The sequence below is a fragment of the Mobula birostris genome, chromosome 16 (assembly GCF_030028105.1).
Source record: "Mobula birostris isolate sMobBir1 chromosome 16, sMobBir1.hap1, whole genome shotgun sequence".
Lineage (NCBI taxonomy): Eukaryota > Metazoa > Chordata > Chondrichthyes > Myliobatiformes > Myliobatidae > Mobula > Mobula birostris.
In genome coordinates this window covers 68579729-68601387 of record NC_092385.1, presented here as the reverse complement: position 1 = coordinate 68601387, position 21659 = coordinate 68579729, and the positions used below count along the sequence as shown (strand labels likewise).

At 44.1% G+C, this 21659-nt stretch overlaps 1 protein-coding gene across 3 annotated transcripts in view; it reads left to right on the top strand.

The window, feature by feature from the left end:
• LOC140211205 (ubiquitin-like modifier-activating enzyme 1) overlaps window positions 1-21659 on the top strand; it is a 468204-nt gene that overhangs the window by 30048 nt on the left and 416497 nt on the right. For all 3 annotated transcript variants that reach the window (XM_072280798.1, XM_072280799.1, XM_072280800.1), the window contains exons 8-11: window positions 969-1066; window positions 3465-3611; window positions 11957-12133; window positions 16761-16871. In XM_072280798.1, coding sequence (XP_072136899.1) covers window positions 969-1066; window positions 3465-3611; window positions 11957-12133; window positions 16761-16871 — 533 coding nt within the window. The remainder of the gene's footprint in view (window positions 1-968; window positions 1067-3464; window positions 3612-11956; window positions 12134-16760; window positions 16872-21659) is intronic.

The following is a 21659-nucleotide window of genomic DNA, read 5'->3' as shown; positions in this document are numbered from 1 at the left end:
TGGAATGGACTGACACTAGGAAGACCATAAAATATAGTAACAAATTAAGTCTTCTTCATGGCTGGGTTTTTTTTCTCTCAACCCCGTTCTCTGTAACCCTTAATCTCCTCGCCATTCAAGAACCTATCAATCTCTTACAGTCAATGATCTGGCCTCCACAGCCGTCTGTGGCAATGTATTTCTCAGAATCACGACTGTCTGGCTAAAGAAATTCCTCCTCATCTCTGTTTTGAAGAGAACTACTTGTGCAGTGCTTCAGGTATAGAGAAACCAGTTTTCACTTTGGATCACTTGTATAAAGCACCCTTGAGCCTCAAATTCACACTTTACATTGTTACAGAGGTGAACCTGTGTTCATTTCCTATGTTAGAAGGCCTTGTTGTCAGACTGTTTACTATCACATCTCACACTATGTAGACTGAATAATCTCTTCCTCTGCAACGTGCACCAATAATGAGAGAGATTAATAGGTGAAGAAGGGTCTTTTTGCTCATTGAACCAAGAGAGAGATTGGATGAACTTTCCTCTCACCCTGTTGAGGTTTGTCTCATTTTCTGTTGGCACTTCTGTAGCACTAGGTTTTTACGGGATGGGGTTGCTAGTCCCATACCGAGCCTTCCTCCTTTCACAGCCGGGCTTCGGCCATCCATGACAGAGTTGTACCAAAGATGGCACATACACCATTTATATAACATAAGTTATTTTAATTTTTTTCAGCCAGACATTGATGACTCCGCACTTCCACACATCATACTCTATTTACCAGATCTTTGTCCACTCACACATCATACTCTATTTGCCAGATCTTTGTCCACTCACTTAACCTATCCATATCCCTTTGTCACTTTCTTGTGTTCTCTTCTTGACTTGCTTCCCCACCTACCTTTGTGTCATCAGCAATGTTAGCAACTATACCTTCAGTGCTGTCATTAAAGTTGTTTATATAAAGAGCTAAACGTGTATTTCAGATGCCTATTCCTTCTCAATCTGCGACACGACCGGTTTTGGCGATTACGAGGGAGGTGGAGTTGTAATGGAAGTAAAGATGCCACAGCGTTTGACCTTTGTAAGTATAGCAGTTCCCCCCCGTGTACTCCCAGTCTCTTGTGTTGCTTTGCAGCCCTCTCAGAAGAAAGGTTGTCACTGAATCAGTTCCCTGGTGTGGTCTGAGATGATTCTCCTGGCAACTGTGTCTTGAGCTGGTCTCCAGCAATGATTCACAGACAAGATCATGGAATACTTGGAGAGAGTAGATTTGGAGATCCATAGACCAGTCCAAAACAGAATTTGGTCAGATAACTCAATGCAATAATGTGATACAGTTTGACATGATTACCTCCCTAAAGGAGTCCTCTCTGTTGCAACTGGCATTTTAACAGTTACTTTCCCATCCTTCCCAGAGTACTTTCATTGAAGGAATAATATGAGTGTCTTCCCTGCTAGATTGCCTACACATCGATTTCTGAATCTGATCTATTAATACTTTTGATTATTTTGCCACAGTCCTATAGCACCCATTTAGATGAATAGCACATCTTTGTGGTATGAAAGGCAGCCAGACCACCCTTATGTTGTTCTGTTGATGTTTGAATGTATGGCAGCAGCTATGGGCTGCCTCCAGCACATCTTTAGGTTGTGTTGATTGTTAACACAGGCAACACATTTCATTTATGATTACATGCACATGCAGTAAATAAATCTGAATCTGAATCTCCTCCATTTGCCTCAGTATGGCAAAATCCATATGGATCCTGGTGCTGAGGTCTCAGAATCTCAACTATCCACAACCTCACCACAACCTCGGGGTAGAATGTTTTCCAGTTGTCCACTGCTTCTTGGGTTATCTGGTTCCAATCTGAATTTCCCTTCAGAAAAAGTGCCCACTTAATAACCACCCAAGTGGATTGTTTCAATTGTTTAAGCTGTCCAATCCGATCATCGCTGGGTCTTCCACATGTGATGAACCATGGGATGTTTAAAAGAATGTCCATGTAAGTTAACTCCAGCTACACACAAGGTACAGATGGGTGTTGGATTCTTCTCTTTTGGCATTGAGAGGCTTCGGTACAGGTTGTGGGTCCAGTTTGGGTTGGTTTTGACTTTGGATGACCTATTGGAGTCCTGGTTAAAGTGGTAGGGGTGGGTGTTACTCCCCATCCAGGAACAGCAAAGAAATAGGCCATTCAGCCCCTTACATCTATGCCAGCAATGAAGTACCTATCCACACTAATCCCATTGACAAACACTTGGTCTGTAGCTTCTGTGCCTTGGTGTTCATCTAAACACTCTCTTAGGTAGTGAGTTTTGGATTTCAGCACTCTCTGGGTGTAAAAACGTATTCTTCCTCAGATCCCCCACCCAGACCACATACCCCTTACTCTAAACTCTGCAGGGGCAGTGAACCATTTTGAGAGCATGGGCCTAAATTGGCAATAATCTTCTAAAGAATTGTCTCGTGTGCCATGGCAATTTTGAGCAGAGATGAAATAATTAGTAGCAATAGTTGCGAACTTCTGTAAGAAAAAAAGGCCGAGTCTGCAGGGACAAGGATGATTCCTTCCACAAGGGACAAAGACAAGTCCATCTGCAGGGACAAGGACAAAACCTTCTGCAAGGGATGAGGACGAGCCCTTCCACAGGGACAAGGACGAGCCCTTCCGCAAGGGGCAAGGATAAAGCCTTCTGCAAGGGAGGAGGATGAGCCCTTCCGCAGGGACGAGGATGAGCCCCTCCCCAGGGGACAAGGGCAAAACTTTCCGCTGGGACAAGGACAAGCCCTTCCCCAGGGGACAAGGACGAGCCCTTCTGCAGGGGACAAGGACGAGCCCTTCCGCAGGGGAGAAAGGATTCCTACTGCTTATTTACATGTGTTTCATGTTTTACTATTGCAATGATCAAGTATAACAGAGACAGATTGAAATAAAGGAAGTGTTGTCTTCATGTCATCATGTGCCTCCAAGTACCCCAAAACCAGATCCTTAACAATCTCACACCAACATCTTCCCAGCCACTGAGGTCAGACTAACTTGCCTGTAATTTCCTTCCTTCCTCCAGAACCATGCCAGAATCTATTGATACTTAAAAGATCTTTTCTAATGCCTTCACAATCTCTTCAGCTAACTTCAAAAGGAGTGATGGGTTTAAGAAGATGTTCTTGGGCATGTGTGCCATAGTTTCGTCAACCATAGAGCATCTAGTTTCAGACACCTGCTGAGGGGGAGAAGTTTCCAATGACCCACACTATCTTTGCCCCTTCATAGTAACTCCCTCTGTCAGCCTTCTGAAGAGACCCACACTCTCTTCTTAATGGAAACATTCCATCCCAGACATCATGGTGGTGACTCTCCTTGACACCCTCTCCACCACAATCACATCTTTCCTTCACGGTGATCAGAAATGTACATGCAGATGTCCTGCTGTGACCTGACGAATGTTCCACTGACTGTCTACCTTCTTCCTTGCAGAAGTGCCTGAAGGAGGCGCTGCAGGACCCAACATACCAGAGCACCGACTTTGGCAAAACGGACAGACATGGCACGCTGCACATTGCCTTTCAGGCTCTGCATGGGTTTGTGAGGGGGCACGGCCGACTCCCCAAACCCTGGGGAAAGGTGAGTGATCAAAGTAACTGTGAGCATAAGTGAACCTCAGCAAACTACACTCCCCTCTCCATATCCTGAACCTGCCCTGCCTCCCCCCCACTGCGCATGGTGTCTCAGTGGCTCACCAAACAGCCTCTGAGCCAGGAGATGAAAACCTCATTCCTTATTATTTGCCCCTTCTCATTTCTAAGAGGAAGGTAGAGAAGCCTGAAGGCAACTATTCAATGTTTTAGGAACAGCATCTTAGACCATAAGACATAGGAGCAGAAGTAGGCCATCTGGCCATCGAGTCTGCTCTGGCGTTCAATCATGGCTGATCTTTTTATTTTCCCCTCCTCAGCCCCACTCCTTGGCCTTCTCCCCGTAACCTTTGATGCTGTGGCCAATCAAGAACTTATCACTCTCTGCCTTAAATACACCAATGACCTAGCCTCCACCGCTGCCTGTGGTAACAAATTCCACAAGTTCACCACCCTCTGGCTAAAGAAATTTCTCCACATCTTTCTTTTATCCTGAGGCTGTGCCCTCTTGAGCTAGACTCTCCCATCATGGGAAACATCCTTTCCACATCTACTCTGTCTAGGCCTTTCAACATTCAAAATGTTTCAATGAGATCTGCCCTCATCCTTCTAAATTCCAGCAAGTATAGGTACAGAGCCATCAAACATTTCTCATATGATAACCCTTTCATTCCTGGAATCATCCTTGTTAACTACTTCTGGACCCTCTCCAATGCCAACACATTTTTCTTGATTAAGAAGCTCAAAACTGTTCACGATACTCAAGGTGAGGCCTCATTAGTGCTTTATAAAGCTTCAGCATCACATCTTTGCTGTTACATTCTTGAAATTGCATTTTCCTTCCTCACCACTGACTCAATCTGCAAGCTAGGACTCCTAAGTCCCTTTGCATTTCAGATTTTTGGATTTTGTCCCCCGTTAGAAAATAGTCTACACATTAATTTCTTCTACCAAAGTGCATGACCATGCATTCTCCTACATTGTATTGTATTTAATTTGCCACTTCCTTGCCCATTCTCCTAATCTGTCTAAGGCCTTCTGCAGCCCACCTGTTTCCTCAACACTACCTGCCCCTCCACCAATCTTCATTTCATCTTTAAAGCTGGCAACAAAGCCATCTATTACATCATCTAAACCATTGATCACCAGATCAACAGCAAAAGGAGTGTTCCCAACATCAACCCCTGCGGAACCTTACTAGTCACTGGCAGAAAACCAGAAAAGGATCCTTTTATTCCCACTCGCTGCCTCCTACCAATCAGCCAATTCTCTAAGTATGTCATTAACTTTTCTGTAATACTATAGGCTCTTAACTTGGTAAGCAGCCTTGTGAAAGGCTTTCTGAAAATCCAAATATACAATATTCACTGCATCCCCCTTATCCATCCTGTTTGTAATCTCTTCAAAGAATTCCAACAGGTTTGTCAGGCAAGAGATTCCCTTACAGAAGCCATGCTGACTTTGTCCTAATTTGTCCTGTGTCATCAAGTACTCCATAACCTCATCCTTAACAATTGACTCCAACATCTTCCCAACCACTGAAGTCAGACTAACTGGTCTAAAACTTCCTTTCTGCTGCGTTTCTCCTTTCTTAAGAGTGGAATGACATTCACAATTTTCCAGTCATCTAGCACCATGACAGAGACCAATGATTTTTGAAAGATCATTACTTATGCCTCCACAATCTCTACTGTCACCTCTTTCAGAACACTAGGGTGCAGTTCATCTGGTCCAGGTGACTTATGTAGCCTTAGGTATTTCAGCTTATTGAGCGCTGTTACGTACCCCGTAACTGGGTTGCCAAACCAGCAGAAATGGATCACTCAGTTGGAGTCTGGATTACTAGAACTAAGAAAGTTTTATTAAAGAAACAAGCAACACAGTACTCTAATCAAAAGGATAATAAATGCAACAGTTCAGCAATGATAAACACACATGTACACAGAATTAGGATAACAGGATCAATCAAGCTCTATCGTCGTCTAGGGGTAAATGACCAGTTTCAAAGTGACGCAAAGTTCAGTTCAATTGAATTCAGTTCAGCTCGCAGTAATCACTGCCATGAGAGATGGACAGTGGGGGGAAGGAGAGAGAGAGCAAAACGAATGAATATTCAAACGGCTTCCACACAGACCTTCGATATTCTTCGCAGTCAGCTTTCAGGCAAGCCCTTTGTGATGTCTTCTGAGGTCACCGACCGTGACCCCTCCGTTTCCAGATACGATCGTTTCTCTGCAGTGAACCTGGCACCCAGGCAAGGGCGGACACACACACCAGGTTCCCGCCGATCGTGCCTTTTCACCCTGTGCGTCTATGGCTTGGTCCCACAACCAGCCTTCCAAAACTTCCCACCGACTTGTGGGAGACTCACCGCTTCCAGGATCTCGTTACCTCGGGGTGTCATGTGTGTCCTGCCTTAGCGAACCTGTCCCTTTTTATCCCTTGTCCATCACTTCAAACAGTTCAGGGTTCAAAGGGGGAGCCGATCTTGACAGCTCTCCTTCCGTTAAACTCTCCCGTCCCTTCATTAACATCTCCAAATGCTGCTCCATTGTTTTCCTTATCTCTCTTTCTCCTGAAGACAGGTGGCAGACCAACTGCTGATCCCACTGGTGCCAGCACAGGCCAGCTAACATCTTAATCTATGTGTATTCTCGTCACAGCGCATTCTCCCATATCATAGTAACTGCACTCACTTTTCTTCCCTCACGCCCTTCAACATCTGACACACTGTTAGTGTTCTCTGGCCTCATTTTCTTAGGGGTCCTATATCCACTCTCATCTTTCTTGCTTACATTACTTGAAGAAGTTTTTAACATCCACTTTTATATTGTTTATTAGCTTGATTTCATGTTTCATCTTTTCTTTCCTAATGATTCTTTTAGGTGTTTTCCGTAGTTTTTTAAAAGCTTCCCTATCTTCTATTTTCCCACTATTTTTTTGCTTTGTCGTATGCCCTCTCTTTTGCTCTTACATTAGCTTTGACTTCCCTTGTCAGCCACAGTTGTACTATTTTGCTGTTTGAGTATTTCTTTGTTTTTGGAATACATCTATCCTGTACTTTCTTCATTTTTCCCAGAAACTCAAGCCATTGCTGCTCTGCTGACATCACTGTCAGCATCTCCTTCCAATTTACTTTGGCCAACTCTTCTCTCATACCACTGTAATTCCTTTACTCCACTGAAATACTGCTACATCAGACTTTACTTTCTCCCTGTCAGATTTCGAGTTGAACTCAGTCATTTTGTGATCACTGCCTCCTAAGGGTTCCTTTACCTTAAGCTCCCTGATCAACTCCAGTTCATTATGTAACACCCAATCCAGTATAGCTGATCCCCCAGTAGGGTCAATGACAAACTGCTCTAAAAAGCTGTCTCGTAGGCATTCAACAGATTCATTTGAGATCCATTACCAACCTGGTTTTTCCCAATCGAGCAGCATGTTAAAATCTCCCACGACTATCATAACATTGCCCTTTTGACACTCCTTTTCTATTTTCCATTCTAATCGATGGTCCACATCCCAGCTACTGTTCGGAGGCCTGTAAGTAACTGCCATCAGAGTCCTTTTACCCTTGTGGTTTCTTAACTCAGCCCACAAGCCTCCACCATCGTATATGCCCAATGACCTGGCCTGCACAGCCATCTGTGGCAATGAGTTCCAGATCAACCACCCACTGGCTAAAGAAATTCATCTTTTCCTCTGTTCTAAAGGGAAGTCCTTCTGACGCTGTGCCCTCTGGTTCTAGACTCCCCGCTATAGGAACCATTCTGTCTAAATCTACTCTATCTTGGCCTTTCCATATTAGAACATAGAACATAGAATAGTACAGCACAGTACAGGCCCTTCGGCCCACAATGTTGTGCCGACCCTAAACCCTGCCTCCCATATAACCCCCCACCTTAAATTCCTCCATATACCTGTTTAGTGGTCTCTTAAATTTCACTAGTGTATCTGCCTCCACCACTGACTCAGGCAGTGCATTCCACGCACCAACTACTTCCTCTAATATCCCCCTTGAACTTCCCACCCCTTACTTTAAAGCCATGTCCTCTTGTATTGAGCAGTGGTGCCCTGGGGAAGAGGCACTGGCTGTCCTCGCTATCTATTCCTCTTAATATCTTGTATACGTCTATCATGTCTCCTCTCATTCTCCTTCTCTCCAAAGAGTAAAGCCCTAACTCCCTTAATCTCTGATCATAATGCATACTCTCCAAACCAGGCAGCATCCTGGTAGATCTCCTCTGTACCCTTTGCAATGCTTCCATATCCTTCCTATAGTGAGGCGACCAGGAATGGACACAATAGTCCAAGTGTGGTCTAACCAGAGTTTTATAGAGCTGCATCATTACCTCGCGACTCTTAACCCCTATCCCTCGACTTATAAAAGCTAACATCCCATAAGCTTCCTTAACTATCCTATCTACCTATGGGGCAACTTTCAGAGATCTGTGGACATGTACCCCCAGATCCCTCTGCTCCTCCACACTACCAAGTATCCTGCCATTTACTTTGTACTTTGCCTTGGAGTTTGTCCTTCCAAAGTGTACCACCTCACACTTCTCCGAGTTGAACTCCATCTGCCACTTCTCAGCCCACTTCTGCATCCTATCAATGTCTCTCTGCAATCTTCGACAATCCTCTACACCACGGGTAGGCAACCTATGGCCTGCGAGCCAGATCCGGCCCGCGAAGGTATTTTGACCGGCCCACAAGCAAATATTAGGATACTATGCTTATCCGGCCCGTGAGCGATTTTTCCTTATTCTGAGTGTTTCACGTGACCACACTGATGGACATGCATGGCCCCAGGTTCCGTTTTGTTCCAAACCAAACACTGGTATATACGAATAACGGGAATGCAGACTACCTTATTAATATGTATCAGGTACTCTCCGTGCGTGCGCAGGTTTTCAATTTTGTAAACAGAAACAGTGTCACTGTGTTTTTGATGCTAAACATGCAGATATTTACATGTGATACGATATTTGTTCAATAACTCGCGTTTCAAAATAAAATCAATGAAAAGAATTCCAATAGCAATGAATGCAAAACGTAGGAAGGTGGACGCTGAGTGCTGAAAAAGCAGTGAAAGTGAAGGAAATACCCATGCCAGCTATGAAGTCTCAAAACGGATTGCAGAAAAGATGAAGCCTTTTACAGATGCCAAGTTTGTCAAAGAATGTTTACTGGCAGTGGTGGATATTGTTTGTCCTGAAAAGAAATCGTTATTTGCATCTATCAGCCTGTCAGCAAGAACAATCACAGGGCGAGTTGAAGAAATATCAGCAGATGTTAAAAGTTGTTTAAGGGATGCCTGCAACGAATTGTATTTTTTTTAGTTGCGCTTGATGAGAGTACAGACTTGAGAGACACTGCTCAACTTGCGGTGTTTGTGCGAGGAGTGACCTCAACTTTTCAAATTTTTGAAGTGTTTATTCAATTAGTTCCTATGAAGGACACGGTTACTGGAGCAGACATTTTTGAAGCTTTGTTGAAAATGATATCAGAAATGAAACTTAATGTGTCATAGCTAATTGGCATCACAACTGATATGCACCAGCAATGGTGGGACAGAAAAACTAAACTGAGTTCTTTGATTACTAATTAGCATCCTTGGTTAAGCACAAATGGTTTTTTTAGCACGTGTTATTCATTAATTTGAGGCAAAACATAACTAGATATATTTAAATGGATAATTTCCATATTTCAAGCTTTTATTGCATTTATCTGGCCCACCGTCTGCTCATTAATACGTGATCCGGCCCACAGAGGCAAAAAGGTTGCCGACCTCTACACTAGCCACAATACCACCAACCTTTGTGTCGTCTGCAAACTCGCCAACCCACCCTTCTACCCCTACATCCAGGTCGTTAATAAAAATCACGAAAAGTAGAGGTTCCAGAACCGATCCTTGTGGGACACCACTAGTCACAACCCTCCAATCCAAATGTACTCCCTCCACCACGACACTCTGCCTTCTGCAGGCAAGCCAATTCTGAATCAACCTGGCCAAACTTCCCTGGATCCCATGCCTTCTGACTTTCTGAATAAGCCTACCATATGGAACCTTGTCAAATGCCTTACTAAAATCCATGTAGATCACATCCACTACACTATGTTCATCTATATGCCTGGTCACCTCCTCAAACAACTCTATCAGGCTTGTTAGACACGATCCGCCCTTCACAAAGCCATGCTGACTGTCCCTGATCAGACCATGATTCTCTAAATGCCCATAGATCCTATCTCTAAGAACCTTTTCCAACAGCTTTCCTACCACAGACGTAAGGCTCACTGGTCTATAATTACCCGGACTATCCCTACTACCTTTTTTGAACAAGGGGACAACATTCGCCTCCCTCCAATCCTCTGGTACAATTCCCGTGGACAACGAGGACATAAAGATCCTAGCCAGAGGCTCAGCAATCTCTTCCCTCGCCTCGTGGAGCTGCCTGGGGAATATTCCGTCAGGCCCTGGGGACTTATCTGTCCTAATGTATTTTAACAACTCCAACACCTCCTCTCCTTTAATATCAACATGCTCCAGAACATCAACCTCCCTCATATTGTCCTCACCATCATCAAGTTCCCTCTCACTGGTGAATACTGAAGAGAAGTATTCATTGAGGACCTCACTCCCTTCCACAGCCTCCAGGCACATCTTCCCACTTTTATCTCTAATCGGTCCTACCTTCACTCCTGTCATCCTTTTGTTCTTCACATAATTGAAGAATGCCTTGGAGTTTTCCTTTACCCTACTCGCCAAGGCCTTCTCATGCCCCCTTCTTGCCTCCTCAGCCCCTTTTTAAACTCCTTTCTTGCTATCCTATATTCCTCAATAGACCCATCTGATCCTTGCTTCCTAAACCTCATGTATGCTGCCTTCTTCCACCTGACTAGATTTTCCACCTCACTTGTCACCCATGGTTCCTTCACCCTACCATTCTTTATCTTCCTCACCGGGACAGATTTATCCCTTACGTCCTACAAGAGATCCCTAAATATCGACCACATGTCCATAGTACATTTCCCTGCAAAAACACCATCCCAGTTCACACCCGCAAGTTCTAGCCTTATAGCCTCATAATTTGCCCTTCCCCAATTAAAAATTTTCCTGTCCTGTCTGATTCTGTCCTTTTCCATGATAATGCTAAATACCAGGGAGCAGTGGTCACTGTCCCCCAGATGCTCACCCACTGAGAGATCTGTGACCTGACCCGGTTCGTTACCTGATACTAGATCTAGTATGGCATTCCCCCTAGTCGGCCTGTGAGCAGGAATCCATCCTGGACACACTTAACAAACTCGGCCCCGTCTAAACCCTTGGAACTAATCAGATGCCAATCAATATTAGGGAAGTTAAAGTCACCCGTGATAACAACCCTGTTATTTTTGCACCTTTCCAAAATCTACCTCCCAATCTGCTTCTCTGTATCTCTGCTGCTACCAGGGGGCCTGTAGAATACTCCCAATAGAGTAACTGCTCCCTTCCTGTTCCTGACTTCCACCCATACTGACTCAAAAGAGGATCCTGCTGCATTACCCACCCTTTCTGTAGCTGTAATAGTATCCCTGACCAGTATTGCCACCCCTCCTCCCCTTTTCCCCCACTCTCTATCCCTTTTAAAGCATTGAAATCCAGAAATATTGAGAATCCATTCCTGCCCTGGTGACTAATGGCCACTACATCATAATTCCATGTATCTATCCAAGCTCTCAGTTCATCACCTATGCTCCTGATGCTTCTTGCATTGAAGAGTACACGCACTTTAGCCCTTCTACCTTACTACCTTTACACCCTTTATTCTGCTTCTCTTTCCTCAAAGCCTCTTTATATGTTAGATCTGGCTTTACTCCATGCACTTCTTCCACTGCTGTATCACTCCGGGTCCCATCCCCCTTGCAAATTAGTTTAAACCCTCCCAAATCATGCTAGCAAACCTACCTGCTAGGATATTGCTCCCCCTCGAGTTCAGGTATTCAATAGGTTTCAAGGAGTTACCCCTCATTCTTCTAAACTCCAGCGAGTACAGGCCCAGAGGCATCAAACACTCCCTATACCTTAACCCTTTCACTCATGGGATCATTGTGGTGAACCTCTTCTGTACCGTCTCCAATGCCAGCACATCTTTTCTTAGATAAGGGGCTCAAAACTGTTCACAATACTCATGTACAGTCTGACCAACGTCTTATAAAGCCTCAAAATTGCATCCTTGCTTTTATATTCTAGTCCTCTCGAAATGAATTGCTAACATTGTATTTGCCTTCCTTACCACCAACTCAACCTGCAAGTTAACCTTTAATGATGTTCCCGGTTGTGTCTTCGACTAGACTGATGCTGAGCTCTTAGTGAACATGGCAAAAAAGCTGAGTGAAGAGGTCCCATCCATCCTTGGAGAGGAGCCCCTGAACGAGGACTTGGTGAGGAAGCTGGCATTTGTAGCCACTGGCAACCTGAATCCAATCAACGCGTTCATTGGTGGGGTGGCCGCACAGGAAGTGATGAAGGTAAGGTATCAGGAAAGCCCACTGGACTTTAGAGTAAGAGAGCGTGAGGTTTGAGCTGACATGTATGGTCAGATACAGTGAATACACTGGACAGTGAAAAATAAACAGTAACATGACCTGTGGTTTTCTATCTATCTATCTGCTTCTCAGTGACTGCTGCACTATACTAGAGTAATGATGTACACATACACTCAGTGACCACTTCATTAAGTACACCTGTACCCCTGCTCATTAATGCAAATATCTAATCAGCCAATCATGTGGCAGCAACTCAATGCATAAAAGCATGCAGACATGGTCAAGATGTTCAATTGTTGTTTAGACCAAACATCCAAATGGGGAAGAAATGTGATTTAAATGACTTTGACCATGAAATGATTATTGGTGCCAGACAGGGTGGTTTGTGTATCTCAGAAACTGCTGATTTCCTGTGATTTTCATACACAGCAGTCTCCAGGGCTTACAGAGAATGGTGTAAAAAACAAGAAGTGGTGAGCAGTAGTTCTGTTGAGAAGATTGGCTTGTTCATGAGAGAAGTCAGGAGAATCGCCAGACTGGTTCAAGCTGACAGAAAGGCGATAGCTACTCAAATAACCACACTTTACAACAGTAGTGTTCAGAAGATCATCTCTGAATGTACAACAAGTTGAACCTTGGAATAGATGGATACAGCAGCAATAGATGGATACAGCAGTAGAAGATCACAAACATACACTCAGTGGCCACTTTATTAGATACATCAATTATGCACATTTGAGCAGAAAGAGAATAATACGTCTTCAGAAACGTCAGTCCCTGTTGAAGTTTGGCCTTTATTACTCAGACAGTGACAGATTTGGGTTGTTGTTGCTTTAGTGAACACATCACTCCCTGCACAAGGACTGACTGGTGTGTAAGATTCAATTTCAATGGTGTAGGAGAGGGCAAAACAGTCAGGTGGTACAAGGTGAAGGCTGATACAGCAGGAGGGTGTGACCGTCAGGATGACTTCAGTCCTGTTGAAGGCTCTCTGCCTAAAACATCCGCTCCCTATTCCTTTCTGTAGATGCTGCCTGACCTGCTGAATTCCTCCAGCATTTTGTGTGTGTTTATCAGGCTGACTTTGGAGGACCGGAATATGAGTAAGGGAATGGTTATGTGTCTCTGCTCATCAGGACTGGAAACATAGAACAGTACAGCACATTACAGGCCCTTCGGCCCACAATGTTGTGCCGACCCTCAAACCCTGCCTCCCATATAACCACCCACCTTAAATTCCTCCATATACCTGTCTAGTAGTCTCTTAAACTTCACTAGTGTATCTGCCTCCATCACTGACTCAGGCAGTGCATTCCACGCACCAACCATTCTCTGAGTAAAAAACCTTCCTCTAATATCCCTCTTGAACTTCTCACCCCTTACCTTAAAACCATGTCCTCTTGTATTGAGCAGTGGTGCCCTGGGGAAGAGGCGCTGGCTATCCACTCTATTCCTCTTAATATCTTGTACACCTCTATCATGTCTCCTCTCATCCTCCTTCTCTCCAAAGAGTAAAGCCCTAGCTCCCTTAATCTCTGATCATAATGCATACTCTCTAAACCAGGCAGCATCCTTGTAAGTCTCCTCTGTACCCTTTGCAATGCTTCCATATCCTTCCTATAGTGAGACGACCAGAACTGGACACAGTACTCCAAGTGTGGCCTAACCAGAGTTTTATAGAGCTGCATCATTACATCGCGACTCATAAACTCTATCCCTCGACTTATGAAAGCTAACACCCCATAAGCTTTCTTAACTACCCTATCTACCTGTGAGGCAACTTTCAGGGATCTGTGGACATGTACCCCCAGATCCCTCTGCTTCTCCACACTACCAAGTATCCTTCCATTTACTTTGTACCCTGCCTTGGAGTTTGTCCTTTCAAAGTGTACCACCTCACACTTCTCTGGGTTGAACTCCATCTGCCACTTCTCAGCCCATTTCTGCATCCTATCGATGTCTCTCTGCAATCTTTGACAACGCTGTACACTATCCACAACACCACCAACCTTTGTGTTGCCTGCAAACTTGCCAACCCACCCTTCTACCCCCACATCCAGGTCGTTAATAAAAGCTCTTGAAAAATGTGGGAATCATGTTACAAAAGGTGTGATCTGGTCTGTGATATTCATCCAGGAAAGATACCTGCCATCTTTACTCAGCTTGGGCTGTGTGTGACTGCAGGTTCACAGTGATGTGTTACACTCTGACCAGCTCCCCAAAGGGTCCAGCAAGCCCCTGCTGTATAGGACAAGTAGCAATGAAATATTAATGCTGCCCTTGCCAATAATACCTATGTTCCAGAAAAAAAATCAGTCAATTTTAGAAAAGAGAGCCACAGCCAAACTGCAGGGAGACTCAACAGATCAGGCAGCATCTTTGACATTCAAAGTAAATTTATTATTAAAGTACAAATATGTTAAATTCCACCATGGACAGTGCTAAGCGGGGCTGTGAAAGCAGGAGGGTTGGGCATGGGGCTAGCACACACCCAACACTACAGAAACACCAACAGAAGCTTTAAAGACCTTGTTCCTGGAAGAAGAAGGTTCTTCTTCTGTGTGGAATGGGCTGCCGGCAACGGTGGTGGAAGCGGATACGATAGGGTCTTTTAAGAGACTTTTGGATAGGGAGATGGAGCTTAGGAAAATAGAGGGCTATGGGTAAGCCTAGTAATTTCTAAGGTAGGGACATATTCGGCACAACTTTGTGGACTGAAGGGCCTGTATTGTGCTGTAGGTTTTCTATGTATGCTTCTTCATCTCGAGGAAGGGCAACTTGAAAGACAGGCCCAGCGTAGAGGACTCTGGTGAGTGTTGGCGGCTGCCTATGCCACCTGTAGGGATGATGAGGCTTAAGAAGAAGAAGATATATATGCTACCATATACTCTCTTGGGATTTGCAGGAAAAACTACGAAAAAATAGACACAAACAAAGACTGACAAACAACTGATGTTCAGAAGAAGACAAACTGCAAATAAAACATAATACTGAGAAGATGAGTTGTGGAGGCAGAACCCATATCAGGACACAAGATGTCAAACAATCCTTTGCCTGTGTCAATGCTGAGTCCTTCCAGCAATTCCAGATTCCTGCATCTGCAGATTCTGGTGTCTCCAGTCAGTAAATAAGTGATGCAGTAGCTTAGTGATACAGCGGATCCAATCAATAACTCAAACAAATATTTAAATTAGAGGGAAGTTTTCCCTGTGTTGTTGTGAGCTCAGCAGGAACAGCAAAAGAAGATGTAGACATGTCACAGAGAAGGCCATGGTGTTTAGAGCTCCCATGATTTTCTGTTTGAATCACAGCAGAGGGATGAGGAGGAGAAGCATTGGAGGTAAAAGGGAGATCTGATAATAGATTGCATAATTATGAGAAGTAGACAGACAGAAACAGTTTCTTCTTAAGCCCATCATCACTACTGGGGTATAGGCCATTGACAGCAGCTTGTTGGGTCCTCTGCCCTGGGCCAGTCCATCACACTGTCTTCATGTGCAGTCCAACTTCTTGGAGTAATCCTCCTCTTCTAATGTTGAGGTCTTTGGAGCTTCTGTTGGCATTTCGGAAGCTCTTGGTTTCTATGGGACAGGTTTGCTAGCCCCATGCCCAAACCCCCTCCTTTCACAGCCGGGCTTGGGACCGTCCATGGTGGAGTTAAAATCTTTTTCCCAGGGTAGAAATGTTGAATACAAGAGGATGTAGTTTTATGGAGAGACAGAGAAGTTTAAACAAGATATGTGGAGAAGGTTTTTTTTACTCTGAGGGTGGTGGGTGCCTGGAAAGGTCTGCCAGGGGTGGTACTGGAACTATATACAATCGTGGTATTAAAGAAACATCAATGGACATTTGAAAATGCAGGGAATCGAAAGGCACGACAGTGTACAAGCTGAAAGCATTAGTTTAACTTGGTATTATAAAGCCATAAAATATAGGAGCAAAATTACACCACTCGCCCATTGAGTCTGCTCCGCCATTCCATCATGGCTGATTTATTATCCCTCTGCACCCTTTTCTCCTGCCTATTATAGTCAGAACAGACACGTTGGGCCAAGGGACCAGTTCCTGTGCTGTCCTGCTCTGTGTGGTATTTGGGCTGTTCCTGTGCTGTTATGCTGTATGTAAAAATGCAATTACTGGAGCTTGGGATTGAAGGGATTGTGTTATTTTGCGGATACTGTGAGAACATTTTGACATTAACTTGAAGGGAGAAGTCTTCGATGTGATGTGTTGGAAGATTTGGCAAAGCAGACATCACTGTGTTGGTGCTAGTTCATAATCAACAGCCTCTAGGTAGGCCCTTGCCCCACAGCTAGGCTGATGATCCCAGTGAGCACACAGGACCCTCATCACCCTCTCAGAACCCAGGGTGCTGATGTCCTCTGTCACTGCAGTTCAAAAGCTGTTTGAACATGTTCCACAAGTCAGATTGGAGTTTCCTCCATAACCCTGACACATGAGTTGTATTTATCCAGTGCATGGTGACTGCATTCTGCAGAGTAAACACCACAAGCTGACCTGAGGTCTGGTCTTCTGGAATCAAAATAAAACAAATGTTGCTTAATTAATGTCATCGCTGTTTTTTAATCTCTCTTATCTGTTGCTGCAGGCATGTACTGGGAAGTTCCAGCCTCTCCATCAGTGGATGTACTTTGATGCGCTGGAGTGTTTGCCCGAACAAAATGAAGAAGTTCTTGCTGATGAGGAAGCCATCCGTCCCGTAAGTATCAGCTGCGATTCTCTCTCCTTTCCATTGGCTTCAACTGTGCCGTAACCAGTAAAACTTTCCTCATGGATACTGCACAGACTGGCTGGGACAAGCAGCCACCTTCAGTGCAGCTACAACTCAGTTGCTATTCCATTTGGGGTGAGTTGCAAGCAAGAACTCATCTTGAGGGTCGTGATACAGCCCAGACATTTAAAAAAGTAGCTGTAATGACCAGTTTTATGCCTCATTCTTGACTTCTGAAGAACCTTCAGAATCTACAGTGAGATCCAATGGCCAGGAAGGTGGTTCTGTAACACTCCATAGAGAGCGAGGCACAGAAGTCTCTGTGATCATCTACTGTAACCAACGAAGACCCCAATTGCGACACTTGTTCGTACCACTAGACCCAGACTTCTGAGGTCAAGAGAGTGGAACTGCATCGGTATAACTTCTTCTCCACATTAAAAACTCTCCCACACAGGTTTCCTGTCATCATTGGATGCGACAGATAACCAGCATAATGGCCCAGAAATAGGCCCTTCAGACCACTATGTCCGTGATGACCATTTTGCCATCTACACCATTGGATCTGGATGTGATGTTGTCCAGAAGGTTCTTCAGAAGTCAAGAACGAGTCAGACATATTGTGGTGAAGGCTGTTTTATTAGATGTTCAAAACAAAGGAATAATAGTAAACTACTATGAACAGAAAACCATTATGAGCAGGTAACCAACTTGCTCCAACAAAGTTCCTACCTCTTGCTCATTCTTTATACTGAAAATAGTTCAAGCTGAACGGATAAGACCGTAAGACATAGGAGTTGTATTACGCTATTGGGCCCATCAAGTCTGCTCCACCATTCAATCCTGGCTGATTTATTTTCCCTCTCAACTTAGATTGGAGATGTAACGTAAAGATTTTTATTCCTTGTGTACAGGAAGGATAAAAGTAATAAAGTCAATTCGATTCAGTTCATTCTCCTAACTTCTCCCCAGCAGAGTGTGGCATGGTGGTGTAGCTTTTAGCAATTCGCTTTAGAGTGATCTAGGTTCAATTCCTGCCGCTGTCTTTGAGGATTTGGCTGTGTTGCTAACAAAACTGCTGTAGGTGTAGGGGCAGTTCAAGAGTCCAATGTCCTGTAGACATCCTGGGACATTGGACAGCATGCTGGCATAGCTGTTAGTGTAACACTATTACAGGACTAATTTCAATTTCCACCACTATCTGTAAGGACTTTGTATGTTCTCCCCGTGACTGCATGGGTTTCATCCGGGTGCTCCGGTTTCCTTCCACATTCCAAAGATGTACAATTATGGTTAGTGAGTTGTGTGCATGCAGTGTTGGTGTTAGAAGCATGGCAACACTTGCTGGCTGTCCAGTACCAGTGCTGAAGAAGAGTCTCAGCCCAAAACATCAACTGCTTATTCCTCTCCATAGATGTTGCCTGACCTACTGAATTCCTCCAGCCTTTTGTGTGTATTCCTCTGGATTTCCAGTGTAACCCCCAGGTGCGGCGGGCTGCATTAGTCTAGGGGAAGACAATCAGCCCCCCCCACTACCAAACTGGTGAAATTTCTTTTGTGTGGATGCTGTGTGATGCTCTGCTGGTATCCTCCGAATCAGTATCCCACTCGGGGCGGGGGCTGGTCTAATCTTCCGTCCTGTAGTCTACGACCTCTCTGTTCTGGAATCTTCTCTCTCCATCTGCCAATAATAGCCCATGAATCCCTCGCTCTCAGGCTCACAAGAAAGAAAAACCTCCCCTCATTGGCGTGCACATTCCAAAGCCCCTGTTTTCTCTAGTCATAACCCAAACACTGCTGCTACAGTGAAACAATTACGTTAGCAGTGAAACCTTTCCCAGGATGTTACACCAGTATCTGCAGAACATCTTGTGTTTACAATCCTCGCTGCTCTGATTTGGCACAAATGATGCATTTCGCTGTATGTTTTGAAGTTTCGGTGTATGTGTGAAACATAAAGTTAATCTTAATCTTTTATTAACCACTGTACCTTTGTGCTGTCCTTTATAAATTTCAGTCCTCCAATTACTAAAGGCAACTTTCCTTCCCCAATGTAAATCAGCCCAATGCAAATCAAACCATCACATTTTATGATTTGTAGCTCTAGTTCCTTGGATTACCAGTCTTCTCCCATTTAAATGATGCAACATCTACAGTCCGCTCCCCCCTCCGCCCCCCAGATCTGGGGTAGACAACCTTCCCATCTACAATCTCTACCTTCCCACCCCATCCCCAAGATTACAAGATCACAAGACAAAGGAGCAGAAGTAGGCCATTCGGCCCATCGGGTCTGCTCTGCCATGAGCTAAACTATTCTCCCATCTAGTTCCAATTTCTGGCCTTTTCCCCATATCCCTTGATACCTTGACTAATTAGATACCTATCAATCTCCTCCTTAAACACCCTCAACAATCAGCCTCCACAGCTGTATGTGGCAATGAATTCCATAAATCCATGACTCTCTGGCTAAAAATATTTCTCCTCCTCTCTGTTTTAAATGGGGACCCTCTAATTCTAAGACTGTGGCCTCTTGTCCTGGACTCACCCACCAAGGGAAACAGTCTTTCCACATCTACTCTGTCCAACCCTTTCAACATTCGAAATGTTTCTATGAGATCCCCTCTCATTCTTCTATACTCTAATGAAAACAGTCCAAGAGCCGACAAACGCTCCTCATATATTAGCCCCTGCATTCCAGGAATCATCCTCGTAAATCTTCTCTGAACTCTCTCCAACATCAGTACATCCCTTCTAAGATAGGGGGCCCAAAACTGCACACAGTATTCCAAATGAGGTCTCACTAATGCCCCATAGAGCCTCATCAACACCTCCTTACTCTTATCCACTATTCCTCTTGAAATGAATGCCACCATAGCATTCGTCTGCCTTATTGCCAATCCAACTTGGTGGTTAAACTTTAGGACCCCCAATTCCCTTTGCACTTCCGATTTTTGAATTTTCTCCCCATCTAAATAATAATCTGCCTGATTATTTCTTCTTCCAAAATGTACAACTGTACATTTCTCAACATTGTATCTCATCTGCCATTTCTTTGCCCACTCTCCTAAACTGACTAAGTCTCTCTGTAACCTTTCCGTTTCTTCAACACTTCCTGCTTCTCCACCTATCTTGGTGTCATCTGCAAACTTAGCCACAAAACCATTTAATCCATGATCTGAATCATCGATATACGTTGTAAAAAGAAGCGGCCCCAACACCGACCTCTGCGGAACACCACTAGTAACCAGCAACCAATCAGAATAGGATCCCTTTATTCCCACCCTTTGCTTTCTGCCTGTCAGCCAATGCTCCACCCATTTCAATATCTTTCCTATAATTCCATGGGCTCTCATCTTATTAAGCAGCTTCATATGCGGCACCTTATCGAAGGCCTTTTGAAAATCCAAATACACAACATCCACAGCCTCTCCCTTGTCAATCTTATTCGAGATTACCTCAAAAAATTCCAATAGGTTGGTGAGGCAGGATCTTCCCTTCATGAAACCGTGCTGGCTTGGGCCTATCTTGTCATGCACCTCGAGGTATTTCATAACCTCGTCCTTGAGGATCGAATCCAATAACTTTCCAACTACCGATGTCAGACTAATAAGATCTGTAATTTTCTTTTTGCTGCCTCCCTCCTTTCTTAAACAGCGGAACTACATTTGCAGCCTTCCAGTCCTCCATTACAAGGAAGCAAAAATTAGTGGGAAAACTGAGGACCGGATGACTTTTAAAAACTTGCAGAAGGAAACTAAGAAAGTCATTAGGAAAGAAAAGATGAATTATGAAAGAAAGTTGGCAATTAACATAAAAAAGGATACTAAGAGTTTTTTTAAATATATGAAGAGTAGAAGAGTGACATGGGTAGATATAGGACCAATTGAAAATGATGCCAGAGAAATTATAATGGGTAACAAAGAGATGGCAGAAGAACTAAATGAATATTTTGCATCAGTCTTCACAGTGGAAGACATTAGCAACATACCTAATAGCCAGAGGTCTCAGGGAATAGAATTAGGTACAGTCATTATAATTTCTCCAGCATCATTTTCAATTGGTCCTATATCTACCTGTTTTACTCTTCATATATTTTTTTAAAAAATTCTTCGTATCCTTTTCTATGTTAATTGCCAACTTCCTTTCATAATTCATCTTTTCTTTCCTAATCTGAGGTAGACAACCTTCCAATCTGCAACCCCCGCCCCCCCCCCACCCCTGGATCTGCAGTAGACAACCTTCCCATCAACAATTCCACAACCTCCCACCCCAGATCTGCAGTAGACAATCATCTACATGCACTGGACAATATCTGCCAAATTTCCCCATTCAAAAGAGGTCAGGATCAGAAGGAAGACAGGAAATTAAAGGCTAGTTAGGCTGACTTCAATGGTTGGAAAGATGTTTGGAGTCTGTTATTAATGATGAAGTTTCAGGGTTCTTCGAGGCATTTGATAAAGTAGGCCAAAGTCAGCATGCTTTTATTAAGGGGAAATCCTGCCTGATAAATCTGTTGGAATTCTTTGAGGAAATGACAGGCAGGATAGATAAAAGAGAGTCAAAGGATGTTGTTATTTGGATTTTCACAAGGCCTTTGACAAGGTGCCGCAGGTGTGGCTGTTTAACAAGATAAGAGATTGCACTCAACTGGGGTTTAGATCTCATTGAAACCGATTGAATATTAAAAGGCCTAGATAGAGTGGATGTGGAGAAAATATTTCCTATAGTGGGGGAGTCTAGAACTACAGGCTACAGCCTCAGAATAGAGGTATGTCC